The sequence below is a fragment of the Rhamphochromis sp. 'chilingali' genome (assembly GCF_963969265.1).
Source record: "Rhamphochromis sp. 'chilingali' genome assembly, chromosome: 19".
NCBI classification, from domain to species: Eukaryota; Metazoa; Chordata; class Actinopteri; order Cichliformes; family Cichlidae; genus Rhamphochromis; species Rhamphochromis sp. 'chilingali'.
Genome location: NC_137946.1, coordinates 820,001 through 842,830, shown reverse-complemented (window position 1 = coordinate 842,830; position 22,830 = coordinate 820,001). Strand labels below are relative to the sequence as shown.

At 43.6% G+C, this 22,830-nt stretch overlaps 1 protein-coding gene across 6 annotated transcripts in view; it reads left to right on the top strand.

Annotated features, from left to right (window-relative positions):
• LOC308386867 (phosphatidylinositol-binding clathrin assembly protein-like) overlaps nt 1-22,830 on the top strand; it is a 35,458-nt gene that overhangs the window by 11,802 nt on the left and 826 nt on the right. For 2 of the 6 annotated variants that reach the window (XM_080866676.1, XM_080866677.1), the window contains exons 8-20: nt 1,121-1,227; nt 1,335-1,376; nt 3,918-4,003; nt 4,168-4,291; nt 5,230-5,360; nt 8,215-8,297; nt 10,458-10,535; nt 11,093-11,194; nt 15,336-15,467; nt 16,205-16,235; nt 16,318-16,417; nt 22,058-22,117; nt 22,360-22,461. In XM_080866676.1, coding sequence (XP_080722802.1) covers nt 1,121-1,227; nt 1,335-1,376; nt 3,918-4,003; nt 4,168-4,291; nt 5,230-5,360; nt 8,215-8,297; nt 10,458-10,535; nt 11,093-11,194; nt 15,336-15,467; nt 16,205-16,235; nt 16,318-16,417; nt 22,058-22,117; nt 22,360-22,461 — 1,178 coding nt within the window. The remainder of the gene's footprint in view (nt 1-1,120; nt 1,228-1,334; nt 1,377-3,917; nt 4,004-4,167; nt 4,292-5,229; nt 5,361-8,214; nt 8,298-10,457; nt 10,536-11,092; nt 11,195-15,335; nt 15,468-16,204; nt 16,236-16,317; nt 16,418-22,057; nt 22,118-22,359; nt 22,462-22,830) is intronic. The other 4 variants (XM_080866681.1, XM_080866678.1, XM_080866680.1 and 1 more) reach the window with 4 other exon arrangements.

Genomic DNA, 22,830 nt, shown 5'->3' with positions numbered 1-22,830 from the left:
GCTAAGTCCTACAGCTGTTCCAAAAAGGCGATTAACAGTAGAAGACAGACCATCGTAACACTTATAAATGTAGGTCTGTCCTACAGAGAAACTGCAAAGAAAGTCAAGGCGTCAGTGAGTCCAGCTTCCTTCAAACTGTGACAGGAAGAGGTCTGCAGACCCAACGACACGACTGACTCAGACACACGTTCCTGGGAGTTAACAGCTGTGTGATGGCGGCTCACAGGACATCAGCTTCAAGCAGCTTCATAGTGGTCGTAGTGAGAAAGTCTCAGTTTCAGCTGTGAGGAGAAACTTCGAGCTGCAAGTTTAAGAGGACGAGCTGCAGCAAGAAAGCCAGACGTCAGAATAAGACAGAGGCCCGTCTGGGCCATGAAACATTGGACTGCTGAAGACTGGAAGAAGGTTTCATGGACTGATGGATCAACATTTGAAATCTTCGGTTCATCATGCAGGATCTTTGCTGTGGAGTAGGTGGAAGGATGGATCCACAGTGTGTGGCATCGACTGTCAAACATGGAGGAGGAAGTGTGACGGTCTGGGGCTGTTTGCTGATCCAGGGTCTGTGACTCGTACAGAGTGAGAGGCTCCCTGAACCAGAACAGCTCCACAGCACTCTGCAGCTCCATGCAGGAGCCTCTGCAGCTCCATGCAGGAGCCTCTGCAGCTCCATGCAGGAGCCTCTGCTCAGTCAGAGGTTCATCCTACAGCAGGATAATCACCCAAACAGTCCAACTGTGCCAAGCTTGGAAACACGGAGTGTCCAGCACAGTCTCCAGACTCAAACCCCATCGAGCTGGTTTGGGATGAACTGGACAGAAGAGTGAAAGCAAAGCAGCTACAAGGTCCACGTTTATGGAACGTCTGCAGCAGACATGGGAGAAGATTTGATTTCTGTTGCAGACAGAATGCAATAGAAATCATTCAGCATGTAGAAGAATGTAGAAAGTTATTACTGTTGTTGTTGCTATTATAAGACTTTGCAGGGACGGTTAATAGGGTGTGTTTTTTGATTTTTGTGGACCAAATCCTGATCCTCGACGATCACACCTCAGAAATATCCTGCAGAAAAACTTTACCTGAAAATAAAGTGAATTTCTTTTTTGTGTGTGATTAACAGAGAAATACTTTGACATGAAAAAAGTTCAATGCAAAGAAGGACTGGACCTCTACAAGAAGTTCCTTACACGAATGACAAGAATCTCCGAGTTCCTCAAAGTTGCAGAGGTAAGTCTTTAGCCTGTCAGGGACTGCAAAGGAGCGTGTGATCACTGAGATCAGCTGGCTCTTGTTTCTGTCTGATTTTCAATACGTTTCGGTTTGTTTGCCTTCAGCAAGTTGGAATTGATCGAGGAGACATCCCAGACCTGTCTCAGGTGAGCCTTCACACAAACACAGTCATTTAGTGCAGCAGATAACAGGACTCAGCGCTGCGCTTTTTATTACAGCTTTTTCCTGAGTAAAAGGTGGAGAAATTAATAAAGCACATGTAACTGTGGAGCCACCAAAATTGAAAGTAGTTGGAGCAATTCACTAAAACTTGCAAACATATGTGGAAATCCAGTATAATCTGTCACAGGTGTTTCATATATGAAGGTGAAATTTCACTCCAATGTTAAATGGTGATGTCACGAGATGACGCAGATAATGTTCTGAAGATTAATGAACAATCACATAAAATGATGAGAAAACTCTGAAAACCATCAGGTGCAAGAAGCAGCCAAAGCTACGCTGTGCTGCTGTTAGACAGAAGTTACAGGCTAACATACATGAGCGGCACATTTTCAAGAAAACTCGCTGCATTATACGAGTGCAGTCACAGAAGTTTACAGTCGCAGCAGCATGATTGTGAATGATTGTACTTTCGTACAGTGATGCAGCAGTGGGCATGTTATTAAATGTGGCTGTTATTGTCCTTTCACAGCTGCTAACTCGCTGAAGCTTCAGTGCTAACAAGCTTTAACACCCACTGCTGTGCGCAGCTGTTGCATGTGTTGCATAGGGCTGGGCGATGTGGACCAAAAATCATATATCGAATGTCTATATGCAATATATATCTTTACATGTTTTCTACCCATAAAGGAAAAACAGAGTTCTTAGTCAAAGCTACGTGTGCGAGATGTCACATGCACACTCATGTACAGCTGCAGATGCACTTGAAAAATGACTCTGATACAAATTATTGGTCTTTATTAAATAATAATTCTTCTTGAATAAAATACAGTGATGGTGTTTTTCAGCCTTGTGAAAGGATTTTCAGTGTCGGTGGCCACGTTGTAACCTTGAAGCCTGATGCTGTTGACAGATTAGTCTGGCACAAAATCAGGAAGACGTACGGTCGTTGGCGTGTTCTCACTACAGTTTTATTGTCATTTGATATTTGATATCATATTTCTTTCTTATTTCAAATCAGCTGATTCAGTATTGCACTCAGCAGTGTCCAGTTGAAGCCTGTTGTTGAGCTGTACCGCCTCGACGACATTAGCCTCGTTTAAGCCAGGTTGTGAGAGCATCCTGCAGGGCTTCAGCTGTGTGCTGCCCGCTGTGGTCTGGAGACAGGCAGGTTTCAGTCCAGTCTTCCATGTATGGCTCACATGGACCACATGTCATCAGTGTGAAGTGAGACACTTTGTTGAGCCGGGCAGCGAGCTTCTCGGTAACTTGAGTAAACATTTTTGGCAGCAACTCTCAAAGTATCTCTGACTGGGTAACTGGTGTTTCAGCAGCTGTTCCACAGTTGAGATGGAGACCATGTCTTCAGCGATGGTCACTGCTTTAGTAATGTCACTCTCCCTCCCATAATCCACGAGTGTGTGAGTTTTATAACGCCGTTTGTTTCAGGTGCAGGAGGCTGGCAGGACTTTGCGCTCTGAGATACAGCACGCACTTTGTGGCGCTGGTGTAAATGGTGGAAAAGATGAGCAGTGCTCGAACCTTTTGTCAGGACACTTTATTCTGCTGCTGAAACTTTGAATCCAAACCATCTCCAAATATTCGACCAACCAGCTTCAATAGCTACCGTGTCCATCCTGTCGCCGCCTGCAGGTGAAGCGATGGGGGGGAGGCAAACGTGGATGAGAGAGCGGCTCCACAAGTATAATTACAACACAACATAAACGATGTGGATATAAATAATATTGTCATGTCTTATATCTCGTATAAAAGTATACCCCCTGTGGTTCAGGGGGGTGGGAAGCTCATCTTGTCACCGGAAGGTTGCCGGTTCGATCCCCAGCTCTCTCTGTCCGTTGTGTTCTTGGGCAAGACACTTCACCTACCGCCTACTGGTGCTGGCCAGAGGGGCCGATGGCGCGATATGTCAGTCTGCCCCAGGGCAGCTGTGGCTACAACCGTAGCTGCCTCCACCAGTGTGTGAATGTGAGAGGGAATGAATAGTGGCATTGTAAAGCTCTATATAAATGCAATCCATTATTATTATAATTATTATTATTATATTGATATTTTTTAGAAACTCAGTCTATCGCCCAGTCCTAGTGCTGCACTTACAGACAGGCTCACACCCACTCATGAATGCATGTCATGCAGAAACTAACGGTGTGAATCCAGGCTGTCTTATTGGATATCAGACCAGCGACTTATGTTTAAAAGTAGCTTTATTTGCAGGTTTCGTTTTCTTTCTGCACCTACATTAAATCCCAGTATGCTTTGCTCCACATGTGTTCCTAATATCTTGGCCACCTTTATTTTCTGTATTTCTCCTTTCTTCTGTTTCTCTTTCTTCAGTTTACAGTGTGTGTAAGTATCTGGCTTTTCTCTCTCCATCTCTGTATTCAAAGCTGTATTTTGACTCTTGGCAATTACTCGGCTTGTTTTCATGCTTTTTTTCCTCTACACAAGATCCTGTCAGGTTTTCTTCAGCATTTGAAATTGAATATGTGTCATGACATTCATGTTAGGCCCCAAGCAGTCTGCTGGATGCCCTGGAGCAGCACTTGGCGTCTTTAGAGGGAAAGAAAGTCAAAGATTCAACAGCAGCCAGCAGGTAGGTCTGTTTCCTGGTCCCTGCTAGCCCAGTGTTTGCTTCAGCGATTTGATGGCTCTGCACTGACTGAGATCAAAAAGCATTATGCATGCTAGTCAGGTTGTAAGACACTTGTATCTTGAAATAATTCTTGATCTTCTTCTTCTGTTTGTCCCGTGATTAAGAGCTAGCACCCTCTCCAGTGCGGTCTCTTCCCTGGCCAACACCGGCATGTCTTTCTCCAAAGTGGACGAGAGAGAAAAGCAGGCTGCCCTGGAGGAAGAGCAGGCTCGCCTCAAAGCCCTGAAAGTACGTTTCAGCCTCACGTCTTAGATTCTCTTCTCCTTGATGCACGTGAGGCCAGAGAAGCAGCATCTGTAAGCATGTTGTGTAGAGCTGACATTCTGTGTTGTGTAGTTCAGACGTTGGGAGAAATTTGCTTTGGGTTCGTCTGTAGCAGCGACCCAGTTTGGTAGCTTTGCCTGTACTGGGAGTCTGGTAGTATACCAGTAGTAGTACCTCATTACCCGCTGAGGAGATTATGGAAATTATTGTCTTATTATTAGTCATTCAGTCCTGGTGGTGTTTGTGATGGGGCGTTTTTGCCTTTTGAAATGTTTGAATCTCTGTGACTGTATCACGACGCACCACAGCTGTAAAGGTTTACCTGCTGCGGCTGCTATAGTTAGGGTAACAGTAGGTAGATGTACAAAAACAATTAGCAAAGCAAATATTATGTGTGTGGCAAAAGAAATGATCTCAAATGAAACTGACAAATTAAATATTTGATTTTGTAATGTTAGGAAGTTCATTCTGCAGGCGCGATGGTTGCAGGTTTCCATTGGGGAGCGTTTCAACACGTGCACAAAAAATGATATTTTGTTTGTTTTTGTTTTGTTCGTGTTTCTGGTTCCTTATGACTTAATTAAAAAATACTTTGGACTTACACACAACAAAGTCTTATTGGGTGTAACAAACACCAAATTTTACTTGTGCTGTTTTAAAAAAGAAAGATCATTATTGCTTCATCATCAAAAAAATGTTTAAATTGTTTTGTTCCCATTTCGTCATCGGATGTCGTTTATAGGGATGACATATATGCATATTTGCGAGGCCTATTATAGGTTATAAGTAGTTTGGCTCTCCTGGGCTGCTTCTCTCACATTCTTCAAAAGAAACCCTGCAAAGACAAATTGTGTTTGGATCCAGATTAGCTTACGTTGCTAACACTCACATAATTATTTCAGGAACAGCGTCTGAAAGAGCGCCAAAAGACCCCCACTACAGCGACCACAGACTCCTCCCCCATCTCTCTGGATGGGACCATAGACTCCGCCCCTGTTCTTGACCCCTTCTCAACCACCAACTCGACCAGCAGGTGAGGACATAACCTGTGTCTCCTACTTTTATAACCAGGAAAATAAAACAAACAGCACAAAATAACTTAATTTCATACAATCACACACCATGAGGGGGTGATCCCCTAAGGCCTTAATCCCAGGCAGGGGCTGGGCAGAGGGGGAAAGTTCATTACAAACAGGTACTGAAAGCCAACCGACCCCAAGAACCGCCCACCTCCTTTGGTTTTTTTGGACTTGGGAGGGTGGCAGAATTCGATGGATTCGAGTCACTTCTTTCTCAATCTGAGGGCACACCTGCCTCCCACGTAGGACCCCAGATATTGTAACTCTCTCCATCCAGCCCCACACTTGCTCAGGTTGGCCATGAAGCCCACCTGCCACAAGGACTCCAGGACTGCGGCTATTCATAGTCTTCATCCAAGTATCACTATGGATAATAGCTTCATCCAGATAGGTGGTGGCATATGCAGCTTTCGGATTGGTCCATGAGGCACTGGAAAGTGGCAAGGGCTCCAAATAAGCCAAACGAATGACGAATTGCTACAGTCCACACGGTGTGGAGAAGAATTTCTTTCCTTGGACTTGGAAGACAAGGGAATCTGCCGGTAGCCCTTGGTTTCTTCCAGCATCGTGAAAAAATCAAGCAGCACCTAACCCTCCAAGAGCTCTTCGACTGCCATACTGTGACACCTCCCTCACGTTGAGCTAGTCCACACTGTGAAGACACATCTTTCTTCACCACAGGAACTATGGGGCTACACCACGCACTGTGCGACTCTTCTGTTGTCCTCATCCCCAGCACAGCATCTGAACTGTTTGTCTCTTATGGTCAGTGTGGTGCAACCAGGCAGGGGAAAGAACAAATCTGCAAAATGCTTTTGCAGCAACATCCGCTCTTGGTCATCACAATGGAGACACAGAGTCAGTATCGGACAACCTGCCGTCACTGCTGAGCTCAGCACAGACGATGCACGTTCCTAATGGTCGTGAGCACAACCCTACACAAGGCCCCACTGACCAACTGAACCTTGCTCTAATCTGTTTCTGTCTCTAACTGCAGCCTTAAGTCTGTACTTTTAGCCCCATATTTAATTTCTACTGGTGGCGAGGGATCCATAACCCCATGGCTCCTTACTGGAAGACTGTGTATCTCTCCTGGACCATGGGAGGGTGATGAAGTGCTGGCGATGTGGATCACCTGCTCTATCTCTGTACGTGGGCATTCTCTGCAGTAGTGTCCGCCCACACTTCCACCACTCCTGCCTCAAAGCTCATGCAGCTCCCAGTGAGCGGGGTGCAATGTCCATGGCCTCTGGGACTTGCAGAGAGACTGGTTAGTTGGTTCTCTGCTGGAGCTGGTTGAGTCTGGGACACGTAACGGGGCCACCTCCTCAGGGCTTTGACCGGCTGACTGCCGCTCTAGCAGGACCCCTGGCTGCGCTGACAGGTGTCCCGTGGCCAGCCTGATGTTGATGTCAAGGTTCTTCAGCTGGCTGCAGCGGACCCACTCTGCCATTCCCGTTCCACGAATTGCTCCAGGAAGGCTAGGTTCAGTTCCCTGGTTTCTCCATTCATGGGGCCGGGCTGCAGCCACTTGGCTGCTGCATCATGAAGCCCTGTGACACATGTGAAGGGCTGACCCTCCAACCCCATCCAACCTCCCTGGAACCAGTGGCGGTGTTCCTTCAGTAAAAGCCTCAGCTGATCTAGGATCAGGATGTTAAAAGTGAACGCTGCCACCTGGGCCTCCCCTGACAGGTCTGTCGTCATGTGCCGGGTAGTTGGGTGCGACTGTAATAATAAATCCACAGATGGGTTTGTGGCTGATTCTTAGTGCTTGACTGAATGTTTGATGCTTTCTGTGCCTCAGCTCGCTCAGCTTGTTTTCTCCTCTCTGCTCACCGGGTCCCAGCATGCTTTGGAAATAGGGAGACATGATTAGAACATGGGCGCCATCTGTGTTGGCCATCCTTCCCTGGCTTTGTTGTAGTTCGTCCAGGCGATGGACTCGTTGGTCAGTCTGGTCTTCTGTCTCTCAGAAGCTGATGTTTTGCCCCTCTGGGATTCCTGCCCATTCCTTTCAGTGCCTCACTCATGTATTGATCCATGTGCCTGTTTATCTTAACCAGCGTGATGCGTGACAGCAGCTTTGATGTGGTACTGAGGAGGATTATTGTCAGGTAGTTTGATGGGACCAGCCCCTTCTGGGGATCCTTAGGGACAGGACTGTCCAGCCTTCAGCTAGCCATCCTCGTCCCACAGCAGCTGCCAGACATTTGTAGCGTACCGTTAGCGTCTTTAGCCAATAGGTGTGAATCTTATCAGGGCTCGGTGTTCTCCAGCTCTTCCTACTGGAGACCGTTTGTTAGATGTCCGCTCTGTGATGGTTACTGGATCCTGTTCAGGAAGGTTGATGGAGGGCGGGCCCTAACCCGGGCAGAGACACTAACTCTTACAACTTCATACAATAGAAACAATTTTAATATTGCATATCCTGTATATATTACCCCGTGACAGGACTTGCACTTCAAATTCTGACTACACCCACACATCAGCTACATCAGCTACAAAGTGCTGTTTTACTTTATTATTTTCTTTGCTCAGAGTTCAGTTTATTCTTATTTTAGATGGTTGTTTATTTAGCTGTGTGAAGAGTTGCAAAGTAAGAATTTCATTGCCCTGCGTAACCACTTGTGCATATGGCAATAAACACACACACACACACACACACACACACAGTAAAACCCAGTTACTGTTAAGATGAAAAACAAAAACACCTCAGTTTTAACAGAAAATGTAACTTTTTCCTCAGGAAGTGGATGATTGTTTTTATTTATTTCATTGATTGGTTTTCCTGCTCGTTCTTTCCAGCACCTTCAGCGCAGCCAGTGACCTGCTGGACCTCCAGCCGACCTTCCAGCAGCCTCTCTCCACCGCCACCAACATATGGGGAGGTGAGGACACCTTTCTGCTTGGAAACACTTCAGCCTACACAGTTACCACATTAAGACACATGTCACACAGTTATAATTCAATTGGTAAATGGTAAACAGACTGGTTCTTATATAGCGCTTTTCTACTCTGTCCGGGCACTCAAAGCGCTTTATACAGCTAATTCATTCACCCAATCACACAAGCACTTCTAAGCTTAAGTGCTGAGTATCTAACATTCATACACATTCACACTCCGATGGATGCATCGAGAGCAACATGGGGTTAGTATCTTGCCCAAGGATATTTGGCATGCAGACTGGAGCAGCCTGGGATCGAACCACCGACCTTCTGGTAAGTGGCTGATCCGCTCTGCCACCTGAGCTACAGCCCAATTCAGTTCAATTCAATTCAATTTTATTTATATAGCGCCAAATCACAACAAAAGTCGCCTCAATGCGCTTTATATTGTACATTAGATCGCACAATAATAGATAATAAGCACACACTGTCCAACTATCCTGTACTGATATTCTAAACATCACCACTGGTGTGGCTCAGGACGTACAGTGGTGTACACATCTGTACGTGCCTGACGTATACATCAGAGTGATTGTTAGAAAAATACTTTCAAACATTGAATGAATGTTTGAGTTTCAGTGGTTTAAAAGGGCTCTGCAGTAAAATGTGCTTTGAGTGCTCAGTTTGAATACAAAAACTCTATAAGTACAGTTTTCATATTTACCTTTGACCATGAATTTAGACGAGAGGAACTGAGTACAAGCTGAGAGAGTTCGTCTGTGATTTATAGAGTAAAACTCTTTGAGAAATGTCAGAATATTTTATTAATCCATAAGGTAATTATATGGGTCACATCGTCCTGATGCTCAATCATCCAGCTAAGTAAATCCCCAGAAGTTGATTCTGTTCATCCGGACATTTTCAGTGGGAGAAACGACTTCTTCAGTCTCAGCTGACTGCAGGTTTCCAACCTTATAAGCAGGACATTTACATACTGACTGAAACCAGCACCACCGAAGGAGCCATGGGCTGGGAGGTCACCTTCATCATAATTATAAAAATTCAACAACCACTGATCAATGGCCATGAGTACCATTCACACAGAGTTGGGGAATGGCTGCAATCACAGCATGTTTCCGTTTCTCCCGCTGAAAACGCTGCGTCCAGATGAACATGTCGACATTACCACCGCTGCTGAAGTGAAACGCAGCGAGGGGGATGTGGAGCACACTGTTGGTTTCCTGATGATTGTAAATGGAATAGATGGTAACATTAGTGGACACGTGCAAGATTATTACAACTCAGGACTAAGAAGAAACAATGTTTTAAAGTTGTATTTCTTTTCAGATGTTTTGAGATGCATTTGTCTGTCATAGCGAGTCGCACAGCTCACAAGAACATGACTGGAGTTCCCTAAACAGCAATAATTTATATAAAATTGCTTTTACTACCCTTGTGTTTGTAATTTGTTGTCCTGTGTGTCTGTGAGGTAACTGCCTATTGCCTGTGCGAGAGACGGCTACAGTATATTTATCCAGCCATCCTCTTTGGCTTATCCTTATCAGGATTGCAGGGGAGCCTATCCCAGCTACCATAGGGAAGAGGCAGCGTTACGCCATGGACTAACAGGGCTACCCTACGTTACCAGAAGCACCCATCCAGATATATTCATTCATGTGTTCACTTCCATGGCCACAGGTTAATAAAGTGCGTAAGCATCCAGACTGTGAAAGAACAGGATCTCAGGATCTGAATGAAGTCCACTGTGGTACCGTGACAGGATACCACCTGTGAAACAAGTATTACAGAGTCAATTAGTGGTATTGGGAACTACATTATTACTAGAAAGCTGCTTGGGGCTTACTGTGATGCATATTCCTACTCCTTTTATAAGTTATTTATGATGATCTTATTTATTTTTAGAGGTCAAACTATAAACTAAAAACCATGAATTTCACACCCGAGCCTCAACTCGCACGGCCTGGTACCAAACGACTCATGGACCGGTACCGGCCCGGGGTTGTAGGAGATGCCTGGAGCGGCTTGTTCCACTCCTGCAGCTGCTTGGTGCTCTCACTGTTCTTTCATTGATGTATTTTTCCTGGTCTCATATCTTCATCATCTTCTCTTATTGCATGTGTGCTGTTGCTGCTGGGAGTCAGACTCTTTCTGTGGGCCGTGCCCTTCCAACACCACTGCTCTGTTCCACTCTGAGCCTGCTGTAGCTGGTCTATTCACAGGTAAGCTCAGCCTGTTCAAAGTGTTACAACTCATTCATTCATCCTGAGACATTTATCCAAGAAACTCATGTGTCAGCTGTTGTGGTAATTGCACAATATAAGAAAGTTAAAGAAATGTAAAGTTTGGGTGGGCAATGTGATTTTGGACTACTGGACAAAAACTCTACACTAACATTTCAGTGCGTTGTGATTAAAGTAATATGAGATGGAACTAGACTCCTCCTCCTGCCCTGGGCTCTGCTTTGGGGCTTTAATCTGGCCTGTGATGACAAGCAGATCCACTCCAGTGAAATACTATAAATAGCACAGTAACAGCAAGTATAATGAAGTGTGGAAAAACGGATTCAGAGCACATGTGACAGAGCAGGGTGAGAATCCGCTGTGAGCCCAAACGTGATATTAACATATGGTTCATGCACATGTACATTAATGTATTAGTACTTTTGAACTGTCAGTGTGAAATGCAGCAGACAGTTGTGCATGTATATGTTGATCGTCACCCGTTGGGACTCATCATTAATGTTTGAATTCTGATAGAATTTAGTGTTTTTCCTCAGCAGCGTTTACAGCCTCCCCAGCTCCGAACCTGCGAGGCATCAATGCAGAATTTGACTCAGTGTTTGGCAACAACACTAATGCCAACAACTTGGATTCCACAGGTAAGTTTTTATTGATACAACTGCCATCTAAATTTAGTGGCAGACATTAGGAAGATAGATCGATGACGTAGTTGATGTACTAGTCAACCACAGCAATACTTAGATTTTCTTTGTCTTATACAGCGGATAAATAAGTATTCAATACCTCACCAGTTTTCTAAGATATGATATTTTTAAAGCTGCTAGTGACATGAAATTTTCACTAGATGTCACAACAACCCAACCAATCCACACATGCAAACAAATCAAACCATAGCTGTCCAAAAATGAGCTTATGGGTAATAACGAGAACTTACTAAGGAGCTTCGGAAAAATGCAACTGGGCTATTTTAGGATTCTTGAAAACGTTTCCCCTCTCATCCAAGAAGCTTCTTCAGTTTTTAAATCACGTGGTGCAGAGAGTGGGAATCGGGAAACGAGACAGTTATTGACCCACTGTTGATCATGTGCAACATCATATAGACACGTAGACCCAAGGTGTGAGTCATTATTAGCATCGGTTTCTGCTGAAACCATTGTGAGACCTTGCCTCACCCTAAGAGCATCGTATCGTAAAGATGGTGCAGATGTACCGCTGAGTCTTGTCATGGTGGCTCTTCTGTATTATACCATGACCTGACCGAGAACCTACACAGATCAAGAGAAATGATACAAAGAAATGGAGGAACTCCATCAGTAATTAGAAAACAATCCTGCCACTTAGTGCAAATTTATATCAGCTGCTCAGTCCCAACTGATGGTGTATAAAAAGGTCTCTTTGTACCATGGTGTCACACATGGAATACCCCTCGATGGGGAAACCAGGGAGCTCTCAAGATCTTTGCAACCTTATTGTTACAAAATACAGTCATAGCATTGGTTACAGAGGAACTACTGAAGGATCCAGTGTGGAAAGAACATAATTTCACCATAAACCGGCCACGACCAGGATTTCAGACAGAGAATTATCAGTTGTTCAAGAGCCAAGGCCCAGTTGTGAAGAGCTGCAGAACTACCTGAAATCAGCAGGTACAGTTGTTTCAATGACAACAATAAGTACGCAACCACCGTGGCCTAAATGCACATTTACCAAACAAGACTCCATCGCTGAAGAAAAAATATGTTGAAATGCGTTTAAATGTGAAAGCATTTAAAGTCTTCTGAACAACATTTAGACAAGTCTGTGAAATACTGGGAGAGTATCTTGTCAGATGAGACCAAAATTAAACTCTTTGGGAAATGATAAGAATTTAGCCATTCCAAGTCCATTATCGACTTGATTCCTTATTGATTTTCTTATCAGTTGTCAATGGTTTCTTTTTGGCTCCATTTTCAGAGTCATCATCATTGCTAAGCAGCAATAAAGAAATTACATTCATGCAAATTAAATTCATGCTGTGGGTCAAATGTTTGAGGCAATTCCCCCCATTAGACCAACCATTAGAGAAAAACTTACCAGTAATCATCCCACAGATGTAATATTATCTACAGCTACTCTTAGTACCATTGATGTTAAGTTAGACTCTTTTTCTCCAATTGATCTTTCTGAGTTAACTTCAATAATTACTTCCTCCAAACCATCAACGTGTCTTTTAGACCCCATTCCTACAAAACTGCTCAAAGAAGTCCTGCCATTAATTAATGCTTCGATCTTAAATATGATCAACCTATCTCTAATAATCAGCTATGTACCACAGGCCTTCAAGCTGGCTGTAGTTAAACCTTTACTCAAAAAGCATCTCTAGACCCAGCAGTCTTAGCTAATTATAGGCCAATCTCCAACCTTCCTTTATATCAAACATCCTTGAAAGAGTAGTTGTCAAACAGCTAACAGATCATCTGCAGAGGTTTATTTGAAGAGTTTCAGTCAGGTTTCAGAGCTCATCACAGCACAGAAACAGCTTTAGTGAAGGTTACAAATGATCTTCTTATGGCCTCTGACAGTGGACTCATCTCTGTGCTTGTCCTGCTAGACCTCAGTGCAGCGTTCGATACTGTCGACCATAATATCCTATTAGAGCGATTAGAACATGCTGTAGGTATTACAGGTACTGTGCTGCAGTGGTTTGTATCATATCTATCTAATAGACTCCAGTTTGTGCATGTAAATGGAGAGTCCTCTTCACACACTGAGGTTAATTATGGAGTTCCACAGGGTTCAGTGCTAGGACCAATTCTGTTTACATTATACATGCTTCCCTTAGGCAGCATCATTAGAAGACATAGCATACATTTACACTGCTATGCAGATGACACCCAGCTCTGTCCATGAAGCCAGATAACACACACCAATGAGTTAAACTGCAGGAATGTCTTAAAGACATAAAGACCTGGATGGCCGCTAACTTTCTTTCTTTTTTTTTCTTTTCTTTTTTTAAAACGTATGTTTATTTGTTTTTTCAACAGTATCAACACCAACATAAAATGAACGTATGGCAGTCATTAAAATAATAATAATAATAATAATAATAATAATAATAATAATAATAATAATAATAATATTATTATTATTATTATTATTATTATTATTATTATTATTATTATTATTATTATTATTATTATTATTAATAGTAATAGTAATAACGATAATTGAAGTGTTAATCCTAAAAGATTCCAGATAAATGCATAGTTAAATAAATTAAGATAGCAAACCATACAAATAAATACAATTTTCAACTTTTTTACAACTTTCTTCCATTTGTGCAACATCTCTAAAATTAGAAATATCCTGTCTCAGAGTGACGCTGAAAAACTAGTTCATGCATTTATTACTTCCAGGCTGGACGACTGTAATTCATTATTATCAGGAAGTCCTAAAAACTCCCTGAAAAGCTTTCAGCTAATCCAAAATGCTGCAGCAAGAGTCCTGACAGGGACTAGAAAGAGAGAGCAGATTTCTCCTGTTTTGGCTTCCTGTTAAATCCAGAATTCAAAATCCTGCTCGTCACATACAAGGTCTTAAATAATCAGGCCCCATCTTATCTTAATGACCTTGTAGTACCATATCACCCTATTAGAGCACTTCGCTACTAGAATGGCTTAGCCAATCACCTGATCTAAATCCAATTCAAATTCTATGGGAAGAACTAAAGTTCGGAGTTCATAGGAACGTCAGGATTTGAAGCCTGTTTTTGTGGAAAACCACACCTGAGCAATACTTTGACGAGCTTCTTTACAGGATGTGTCTTGAAGCTTTCGGGTTGTTACCAACATCTGGTGAGAATTTCATGTCAATAGTGCCTTTAGAAATATATTTATCTAGGTGATGTCTGCAGTACTTATCTTACCCGCTGGGTATTCTGTGGAAAATGAAACTGATCTTTGAAATTAAGATTGTCCTAAAATCTCAGTAGTGGGTAATGTTGTAGAATCAGTAAGTGATCAAGTTTTTGGTGGAAATATTTTTTTAGATCAGTGTCAGTTTAAACACGACATCAGTTTCAGGTTTCTTTAATGGGCGAATCACATTTTTAACCATGAAATGAGCTCACTGTGCTCATTACAATAGAGTAAGACAACTTCACAGACAGGACTTGGTAAAAATATGACACATGACACAAATGTGTACTTTTGTGTCATGTGCTGCTGTCGTAAACATGTTTACCTTTAGCGTGTGTGCTGTCTGTTTTATATCAAAAATGAAAAGCAACATTTACGTTTTAACCAGTGGTGCAGTGTCATTATTGTAACTAATGAGAAGCACTGGTCCCAGTATTGAACACTGTGTGCCACTGCGACAGACATTTGATTGAGGTTAATAACTACTTTACACTAAGCCTCAGCTATACCAGTTTATCATCATTAACTTGTCAGAATAATGTTTGTACATGCATTGAATCATTTTCACCCTCGTTGTGCTCACAATCTCACAACCTCCACCATCACCCCCATCCTTCCTTTTCCCCTGTCCTGGGTCAAACACCCGTCCTGGGCTTTGCATGTCTGGGTGAGTTGGACCAACACACATTATTCTCACTGTCTTCATCATTTTTTAAGGTCCCTGCTTCTTGCCTCATCCTGACTCAGCGCCCTCTCTCTTTCTGTTTGTGTGCGTATGTACACCTCGTGTCTTTACTATGTCCTCGTTACCTGTTCTTGGCCCCCCAACCTGTCACCCCTCCCTTACCTTCCTTTCCCTTTGTCCTGCCCCAATTTGATTAAGATGTTTTAGGTGGCATCCTAAAACCTACAGTGGCATCCTCACCACATCAGCGCATGACTTTAAACAGCCAGCAGCCCCACCCCAAGCTGGTATGTGATGATCTGGATTCGTCACTCGCTAATCTTGTTGGCAGTAAGTTTTTCTCCTTTTATGTCTGCTTGTTTTCCCCCAAGAATTCAGAATATAGTTAAATTACACACATTGCTGTACAAGATCAATGTATCCAACCCAGATAAAGAGTGAAAAATGTTTTTTCTAATATGAGTTGTCCTACCATTGTGACTCATGCTGGATGATGCTGGATGAATAAAAATGCCTCGTACATACATTGTAGATAGCTTTAGCTATGTTTCCTCTACTTGTTCTTCCGCACTGTTCCCAGCTCAAGCTCACATTTACAGTCTTAACTGATCTTAACTCAGCTCCTGAGACTTTTCCAGAAGTCTGAATTTTCATCGTTGGACACGTTTGTCTCTGGATGTTTTCTGAACTTGTCAAATTGTTAGTGAGGAAAAACAAATGCTTTTACTTTGACAGAGTTTTTGTGTCACTGTTGTTATTGGCAGCAGCCATAGTAGCAGCAGAAGTATACCTAAAAAGATGTCAGTTTAGACCACAGCTGTAAAAGTAGCACACCACAGATAACTTTAGCTCTGGGTCAAATCTGAGGCAGCCAGGTCTTTGCTACTTTCACTCCTTACATTTCCTTTTGGCTGTACTTTCCCCCTTTTTAAAGTTAAAGCATGTCATTGTAAAGGTTTGAAGACTATAACATCAGCTTTTTCCCCATAAAAACGATTTAAAAACCAAATAGATGAATAAAATGGTTTCATGCTATACATTCATTATTTGACTTCTGCTTTCTTCAGATCTAGGAATTGGGAACGGCAGAGCAAAGAAGTAAGTGCGCTTCAGTCGTGTTGAACTTAACTTCCCTGGTAATGCACTATAAACCTGACGAGCGTTTCCTTTATCTCTATAGTGATCTTCACTGGAATCAGTCGGATGAGAAGAAGCTGACTGGTGGAACCAACTGGCTGCCCAACACAGCTCCTTCCACCACCTGGAACCCTGCAACCATGGTGAGGCTGCTGTTCCTGCTCAACCAGCATCACACATATTTGTTATAAAGTGTCTGAATGTGTGTGTGAATGGGTGGATGACTGGAAGTGTAAAGCGCTTTGGGGTCCTATGGGACCAGTAAAGCGCTATATAAATACAGGCCATTAAAGAGGTTACAGTAGAAATGAGCCATAAGAAAGGAAATGGGTGGATGTGCTGGAGGGTAACAACTTGGTATTTACCAACTGATGTCAGGAAGAAAGGAGCCAATAAACTGAGTGCTGACTGAGCAGGAGGCTCGTTGTTGTGACATCGTTGGCAAATAAAATCTATTTAGCTGTTCATCAAATTGTGATGGTCTCACACACACTGACACACTGGGGCGATTGTGGCTCAAGAGTTGGGAGTTCGCCTTGTAATCGGAAGGTTGCCGGTTCGAGCCCCGGCTCGGACAGTCTCGGTCGTTGTGTCCTTGGGCAAGACACTTCACCCGTTGCCTACTGGTGGTGGTCAGAGGGCCCGGTGGCGCCAGTGTCCGGCAGCCTCGCCTCTGTCAGTGCGCCCCAGGGTGGCTGTGGCTACAATGTAGCTTGCCATCACCAGTGTGTGAATGGGTGGATGACTGGATATGTAAAGCGCTTTGGGGTCCTTAGGGACTAGTAAAGCGCTATATAAATACAGGCCATTTACCATTTACACTCAGACTCACACTCACACTGACACACACTCACACTGACACACACACACACTCTGACACACACACACTCAGACTCAGACTCACACTGACACACACACAGACACACACTGACACACTCAGACACACTCAGACTCACACTGACACACACACACACACACTCTGACACAGACACACACACACACACAGATACACAGACATACACACACACACACACTCTGACACAGACACACACACACACACAGACACACAGACATACACACACACACACACTCAGACACACACACAGACACACACACACTCTGACACAGACACACACACACAGATACACAGACATACACACACACACACTCAGACACACACACAGACACACACACACTCTGACACAGACACACACACACACACACACACAGACACACACACACAGATACACAGACATACACACACACACACACTCTGACACAGACACACACACACAGACACACAGACATACACACACACACACACTCAGACACACACACAGACACACACACACACACACACAGATACACAGACATACACACACACACAGACACACACACACTCAGACACACAGACACATACACACACACACACTCAGACACACACACACTCAGACTCACTCAGACACACACACACTCAGACACACACACACACACACACTCAGACTCACTCAGACACACACACTCAGACACACACACTCAGACTCACTCAGACACACACACACACACACACACACACACACTCAGACTCACTCAGACACACACACACTCAGACACACACACACACACACACACACACTCAGACTCACTCAGACACACACACACACACACACTCAGACTCACTCAGACAGACACACACACACACACTCAGACTCACACCGACACACACTGGTTCATCCCAAACACAAACTTAACAACATAGTGTAGCTGTACAGTGCAGCGAGGAGTGCTCAGACCTCTACACTGGAGAGACCAAACTGCCACTTCATAAACACACAACACAGAAGAGCCACCTCCACGGGACAAGACTCAGCTGTACAGCTGCATCTAAAGGTCAAAGGTCACTCTTTCGAGGACACCAGTGTTCACATGTTGGACAGAAAAGACAGATGGTTTGAAAGAGGACTGAAAGAAGCATCTACAGTGGGGCAAAAAAGTATTTAGTCAGCCACCGATTGTGCAAGTTCCCCCACCTAAAATGATGACAGAGGTCAGTAATTTGCACCAGAGGTACACTTCAACTGTGAGAGACAGAATGTGAAAAAAAAAAATCCATGAATCCACATGGTAGGATTTGTAAAGAATTTATTGGTAAATCAGGGTGGAAAATAAGTATTTGGTCAATAACAAAAATACAACTCAATACTTTGTAACATAACCTTTGTTGGCAATAACAGAGGTCAAACGTTTACTATAGGTCTTTACCAGGTTTGCACACACAGTAGCTGGTATTTTGGCCCATTCCTCCATGCAGATCTTCTCGAGAGCAGTGATGTTTTGGGGCTGTCGCCGAGCAACACGGACTTTCAACTCCCGCCACAGATTTTCTATGGGGTTGAGGTCTGGAGACTGGCTAGGCCACTCCAGGACTTTCAAATGCTTCTTACGGAGCCACTCCTTTGTTGCCCGGGCGGTGTGTTTTGGATCATTGTCATGTTGGAAGACCCAGCCTCGTTTCATCTTCAAAGTTCTCACTGATGGAAGGAGGTTTTGGCTCAAAATCTCACGATACATGGCCCCATTCATTCTGTCCTTAACACGGATCAGTCGTCCTGTCCCCTTGGCAGAAAAACAGCCCCATAGCATGATGTTTCCACCCCCATGCTTCACAGTAGGTATGGTGTTCTTGGGATGCAACTCAGTATTTTTCTTCCTCCAAACACGACGAGTTGAGTTTATACCAAAAAGTTCTACTTTGGTTTCATCTGACCACATGACATTCTCCCAATCCTCTGCTGTATCATCCATGTGCTCTCTGGCAAACTTCAGACGGGCCTGGACATGCACTGGCTTCAGCAGCGCAACACGTCTGGCACTGCGGGATTTGATTCCCTGCCGTTGTAGTGTGTTACTGATGGTGACCTTTGTTACTTTGGTCCCAGCTCTCTGCAGGTCATTCACCAGGTCCCCCCGTGTGGTTCTGGGATCTTTGCTCACCGTTCTCATGATCATTTTGACCCCACGGGATGAGATCTTGCGTGGAGCCCCAGATCGTGGGAGATTATCAGTGGTCTTGTATGTCTTCCATTTTCTGATGATTGCTCCCACAGTTGATTTTTTCACACCAAGCTGCTTGCCTATTGTAGATTCACTCTTCCCAGTCTGGTGCAGGTCTACAATACTTTTCCTGGTGTCCTTCGAAAGCTCTTTGGTCTTGGCCATGGCGGAGTTTGGAGTCTGACTGTTTGAGGCTGTGGACAGGTGTCTTTTATACAGATGATGAGTTCAAACAGGTGCCATTCATACAGGTAACGAGTGGGGGACAGAAAAGCTTCTTACAGAAGACGTTACAGGTCTGTGAGAGCCAGAGATTTTCCTTGTTTGAGGTGACCAAATACTTATTTTCCACCCTGATTTACGAATAAATTCTTTACAAATCCTACCATGTGGATTCATGGATTTTTTTTTTCACATTCTGTCTCTCACAGTTGAAGTGTACCTCTGGTGCAAATTACTGACCTCTGTCATCATTTTAAGTGGGGGAACTTGCACAATCGGTGGCTGACTAAATACTTTTTTGCCCCGCTGTATGTCCACTGTGAGCGACCATCTTTGAACAGAGGGCGGGGCTTACCACACCAACTGTCTGCCATCTATAATCCAGTTTTGAGATCCTCCCCAGACGCCTTAACGCCCACTCACATCCTGGGCCATCTGACCTCAGGAAATCACATGATAGGGTGGGGCCAGGTTTCACAATGAGCTCACCTGAAACCTTGGCTGATTGGGACCCACACCCGCTTTCACACCTCGGCTCATGTGATTAGGTGGAGGATCAATAGGGGGTCCATTGTCCCTCTCGAGGGGGACTGTCCACCATTTGACCCTAGAACTGAAGAAGCTTCTTGGATGAAACATCTTCAAGCCACTTAAAGAAGTCCAGACGCTTTTCTTTCTGAGCTCCTTAGACTACGATGACTGAGAACCCTCACAGACATCTGCATGCCGAAGTATCCTTGGGCAAGACACTCGCCTCTGACGTGATCCTGGTATGTTAATCTGAGTGTGAATGTTGGATATAAACCACTATAAACACACATAGGGTGTAGAAAGTGCTCCGAGTGCTGGAGTAGAGTAGAAAGGTGCTTTATGAGAAGAAATGACATCGTTCTGCAGAAGACACGGGAAAGATGATCCTGTAATTCCCAAACTGCACGATGTACTCTCCCTGCACTCCACCTCCAGCCTGATGGCTCACAGTCAGAGCGTCCTCTGTCACAGGGTTCTCCGTCACAGGTGCAGACGTGTTGTGAAGTGTGGGCTGATCTTTAATCCGTCCAGTTTCAACAGGAGGGATCAAAGTGGTCCCTGCGTGTGACATACAACGAAAAACAAACATTTTTTTACCCAAATACAGAACGTTTCTGGGAATCTTGACTTAAAAAGAAGCTATTAAAAGAAATGTATGAAAATACTGTTGCACGCTGTAGTTGGAGTTACATGAAAAGAAGCAGGAGAAAGTGATTTAAAGATTAGCGTTGCTAATGTTTGTAAGATATGAACACAATACTGTTAGAGACCCACCCAGCCTATTTACCGTTACAGCACGACAGCGGCACACATGAATCAAATCAATGAAACCTGTTCATTCATGATTTAGCTCGTCACGAACTGTTCAACCAATCGATGGACGCCAGCAAAGTAAGATGTATTTCTCTTACTCTGCCACTATGACCTGTTTCCACTCCACACAAACAAGCTACTCATGTAGAAGCTGCAGTCCCGAGTTCGCTGGGAGCAACAATCCCACTGCAATTTCTCCTGGAAGTACAAATTCTAGTTTTTCTTCTTTTTCCTCCCCTAACTAGTCTCAGTGTTTGTCCTACAGACACTGTTCATACCTCAAAACAAAAACACTGAAACGTCCATAGCACCAGAGCCTAATTATAAGCTATAATTAACTTAAATGTATATTTTTAACTTTAACCTCCTAGGACCTGCGTCCACATATGTGGACACCACATTTTGGGTTATTTAGACCAAAATACTCGATCTTGCTCTACAAGAGCCTGATATCCACTTACGAGGACGTTATACTGCTACTGTTCTATCGAAATTTTAAATGAATATCCTCAGATGTGGCTCTGATTTTTCTTAGAACAAAAATTAGGTAAAAAAAAAAATCGGGTAGTTCTTTGTTTTTAGATTCATCAGGTCCCAATCAGCCCAAATATCACAGAGATATTAAAAATGCTGCTGTGGAAGAGTTCAGGTCTTAGGAGGTTAAATTTTATTGAAATATATCTTAAAACTCAAACGTAAAAGTTGTCACAAAACAGTAGTAATTACTAAACATGTCCATCACTACACTGGTAATCCAGGGGAAATGTCTGGGATGTTTAAATGCTCACACCTGAAAACATCTTCATCATATTTCAGTGAAATTTGTAAGATGTGATGTTTGTGGTGACACAGAAAATCAACAACATTTTAGTTTCTGAGAATAAAGCGTAACATGCTGTTCAATAGAATAAACATAGCAGCTCAGCCTGGTGAGTTGATGCACTGAGCTCAGCTGTGTCCTGCTTTATGTGCTTCAGGCTCCAGCATGGATTTGTAAGCTAATATTCCTAAATTACCTTAAATATTTGGCAACTTCATCAGTAACGTATGTGAGACGGGTCAGTATGAAGTGACAGAGCGACTGTGTGAGCTGGACAAGGACTTCACTGCTAGCTGATGTCCTTGTTATAGAGAAATGATCATCTCTTTGTGTCTTACTGCAGGCACCATCTGCTGTGGCTTTCCCTGCAGCCACACCAGCGGGCATGTTGGCATATGCAATGGTAAGTCTGCTGGTCGCACACTTTAAGGCAGGGACCCATTTCACAGTGAGCAGTAATGACTGTGGAGTCTGAGGTGAGAATTTATTGAAGATGATTTTAGAAGGAAGAAATCTGAGAATATGTGAGGACAGCTGGCTTTGTTTATCGGAGTCGCTTTTGGAGACGGATTAATTTACATGATGACTGGATGAATGAATAAATGCTATGTAAATTAATACTTATCATCTCTTTTTCCCCATCAGCCTCCCCGAATGGGCTCCATGATGATCACACAGCCTACTATGATGTATACTCAGCCTGCGATGAGGTCACCCAACCCCTTTGGGCCCAATCCTGGTGCTCAGGTAACCGATGTCTGCGTCTACAGTATACGACTCGTCTGCGTCAGTGTCCACAATGTTCCTATAATTATTATCTCTAAGTTCAAGAGGTCGATTAAGCAGAGCAGGTTGTTGTAGTCAACAGTCAGTACTTCACACTTGGCTGGACTAGTTTCCACGTCTCCTTTAAACCATGATGGAAGCACAGACGTGTGCTACATGCGCTGGAGTTTGTTTGTACTTTAGCTGCAAATTTGGTTTGTAATAGATTTTTTTTAAACTTTGGCTGCATTGTCAACACACAAGAGTTTGTGTTACTAATCCTGCAGACAGTTAGTAACATATAAAAGGGAAAAAGTCTTCAGGTAATTTTGCGATGTGTTATTTGTGTTT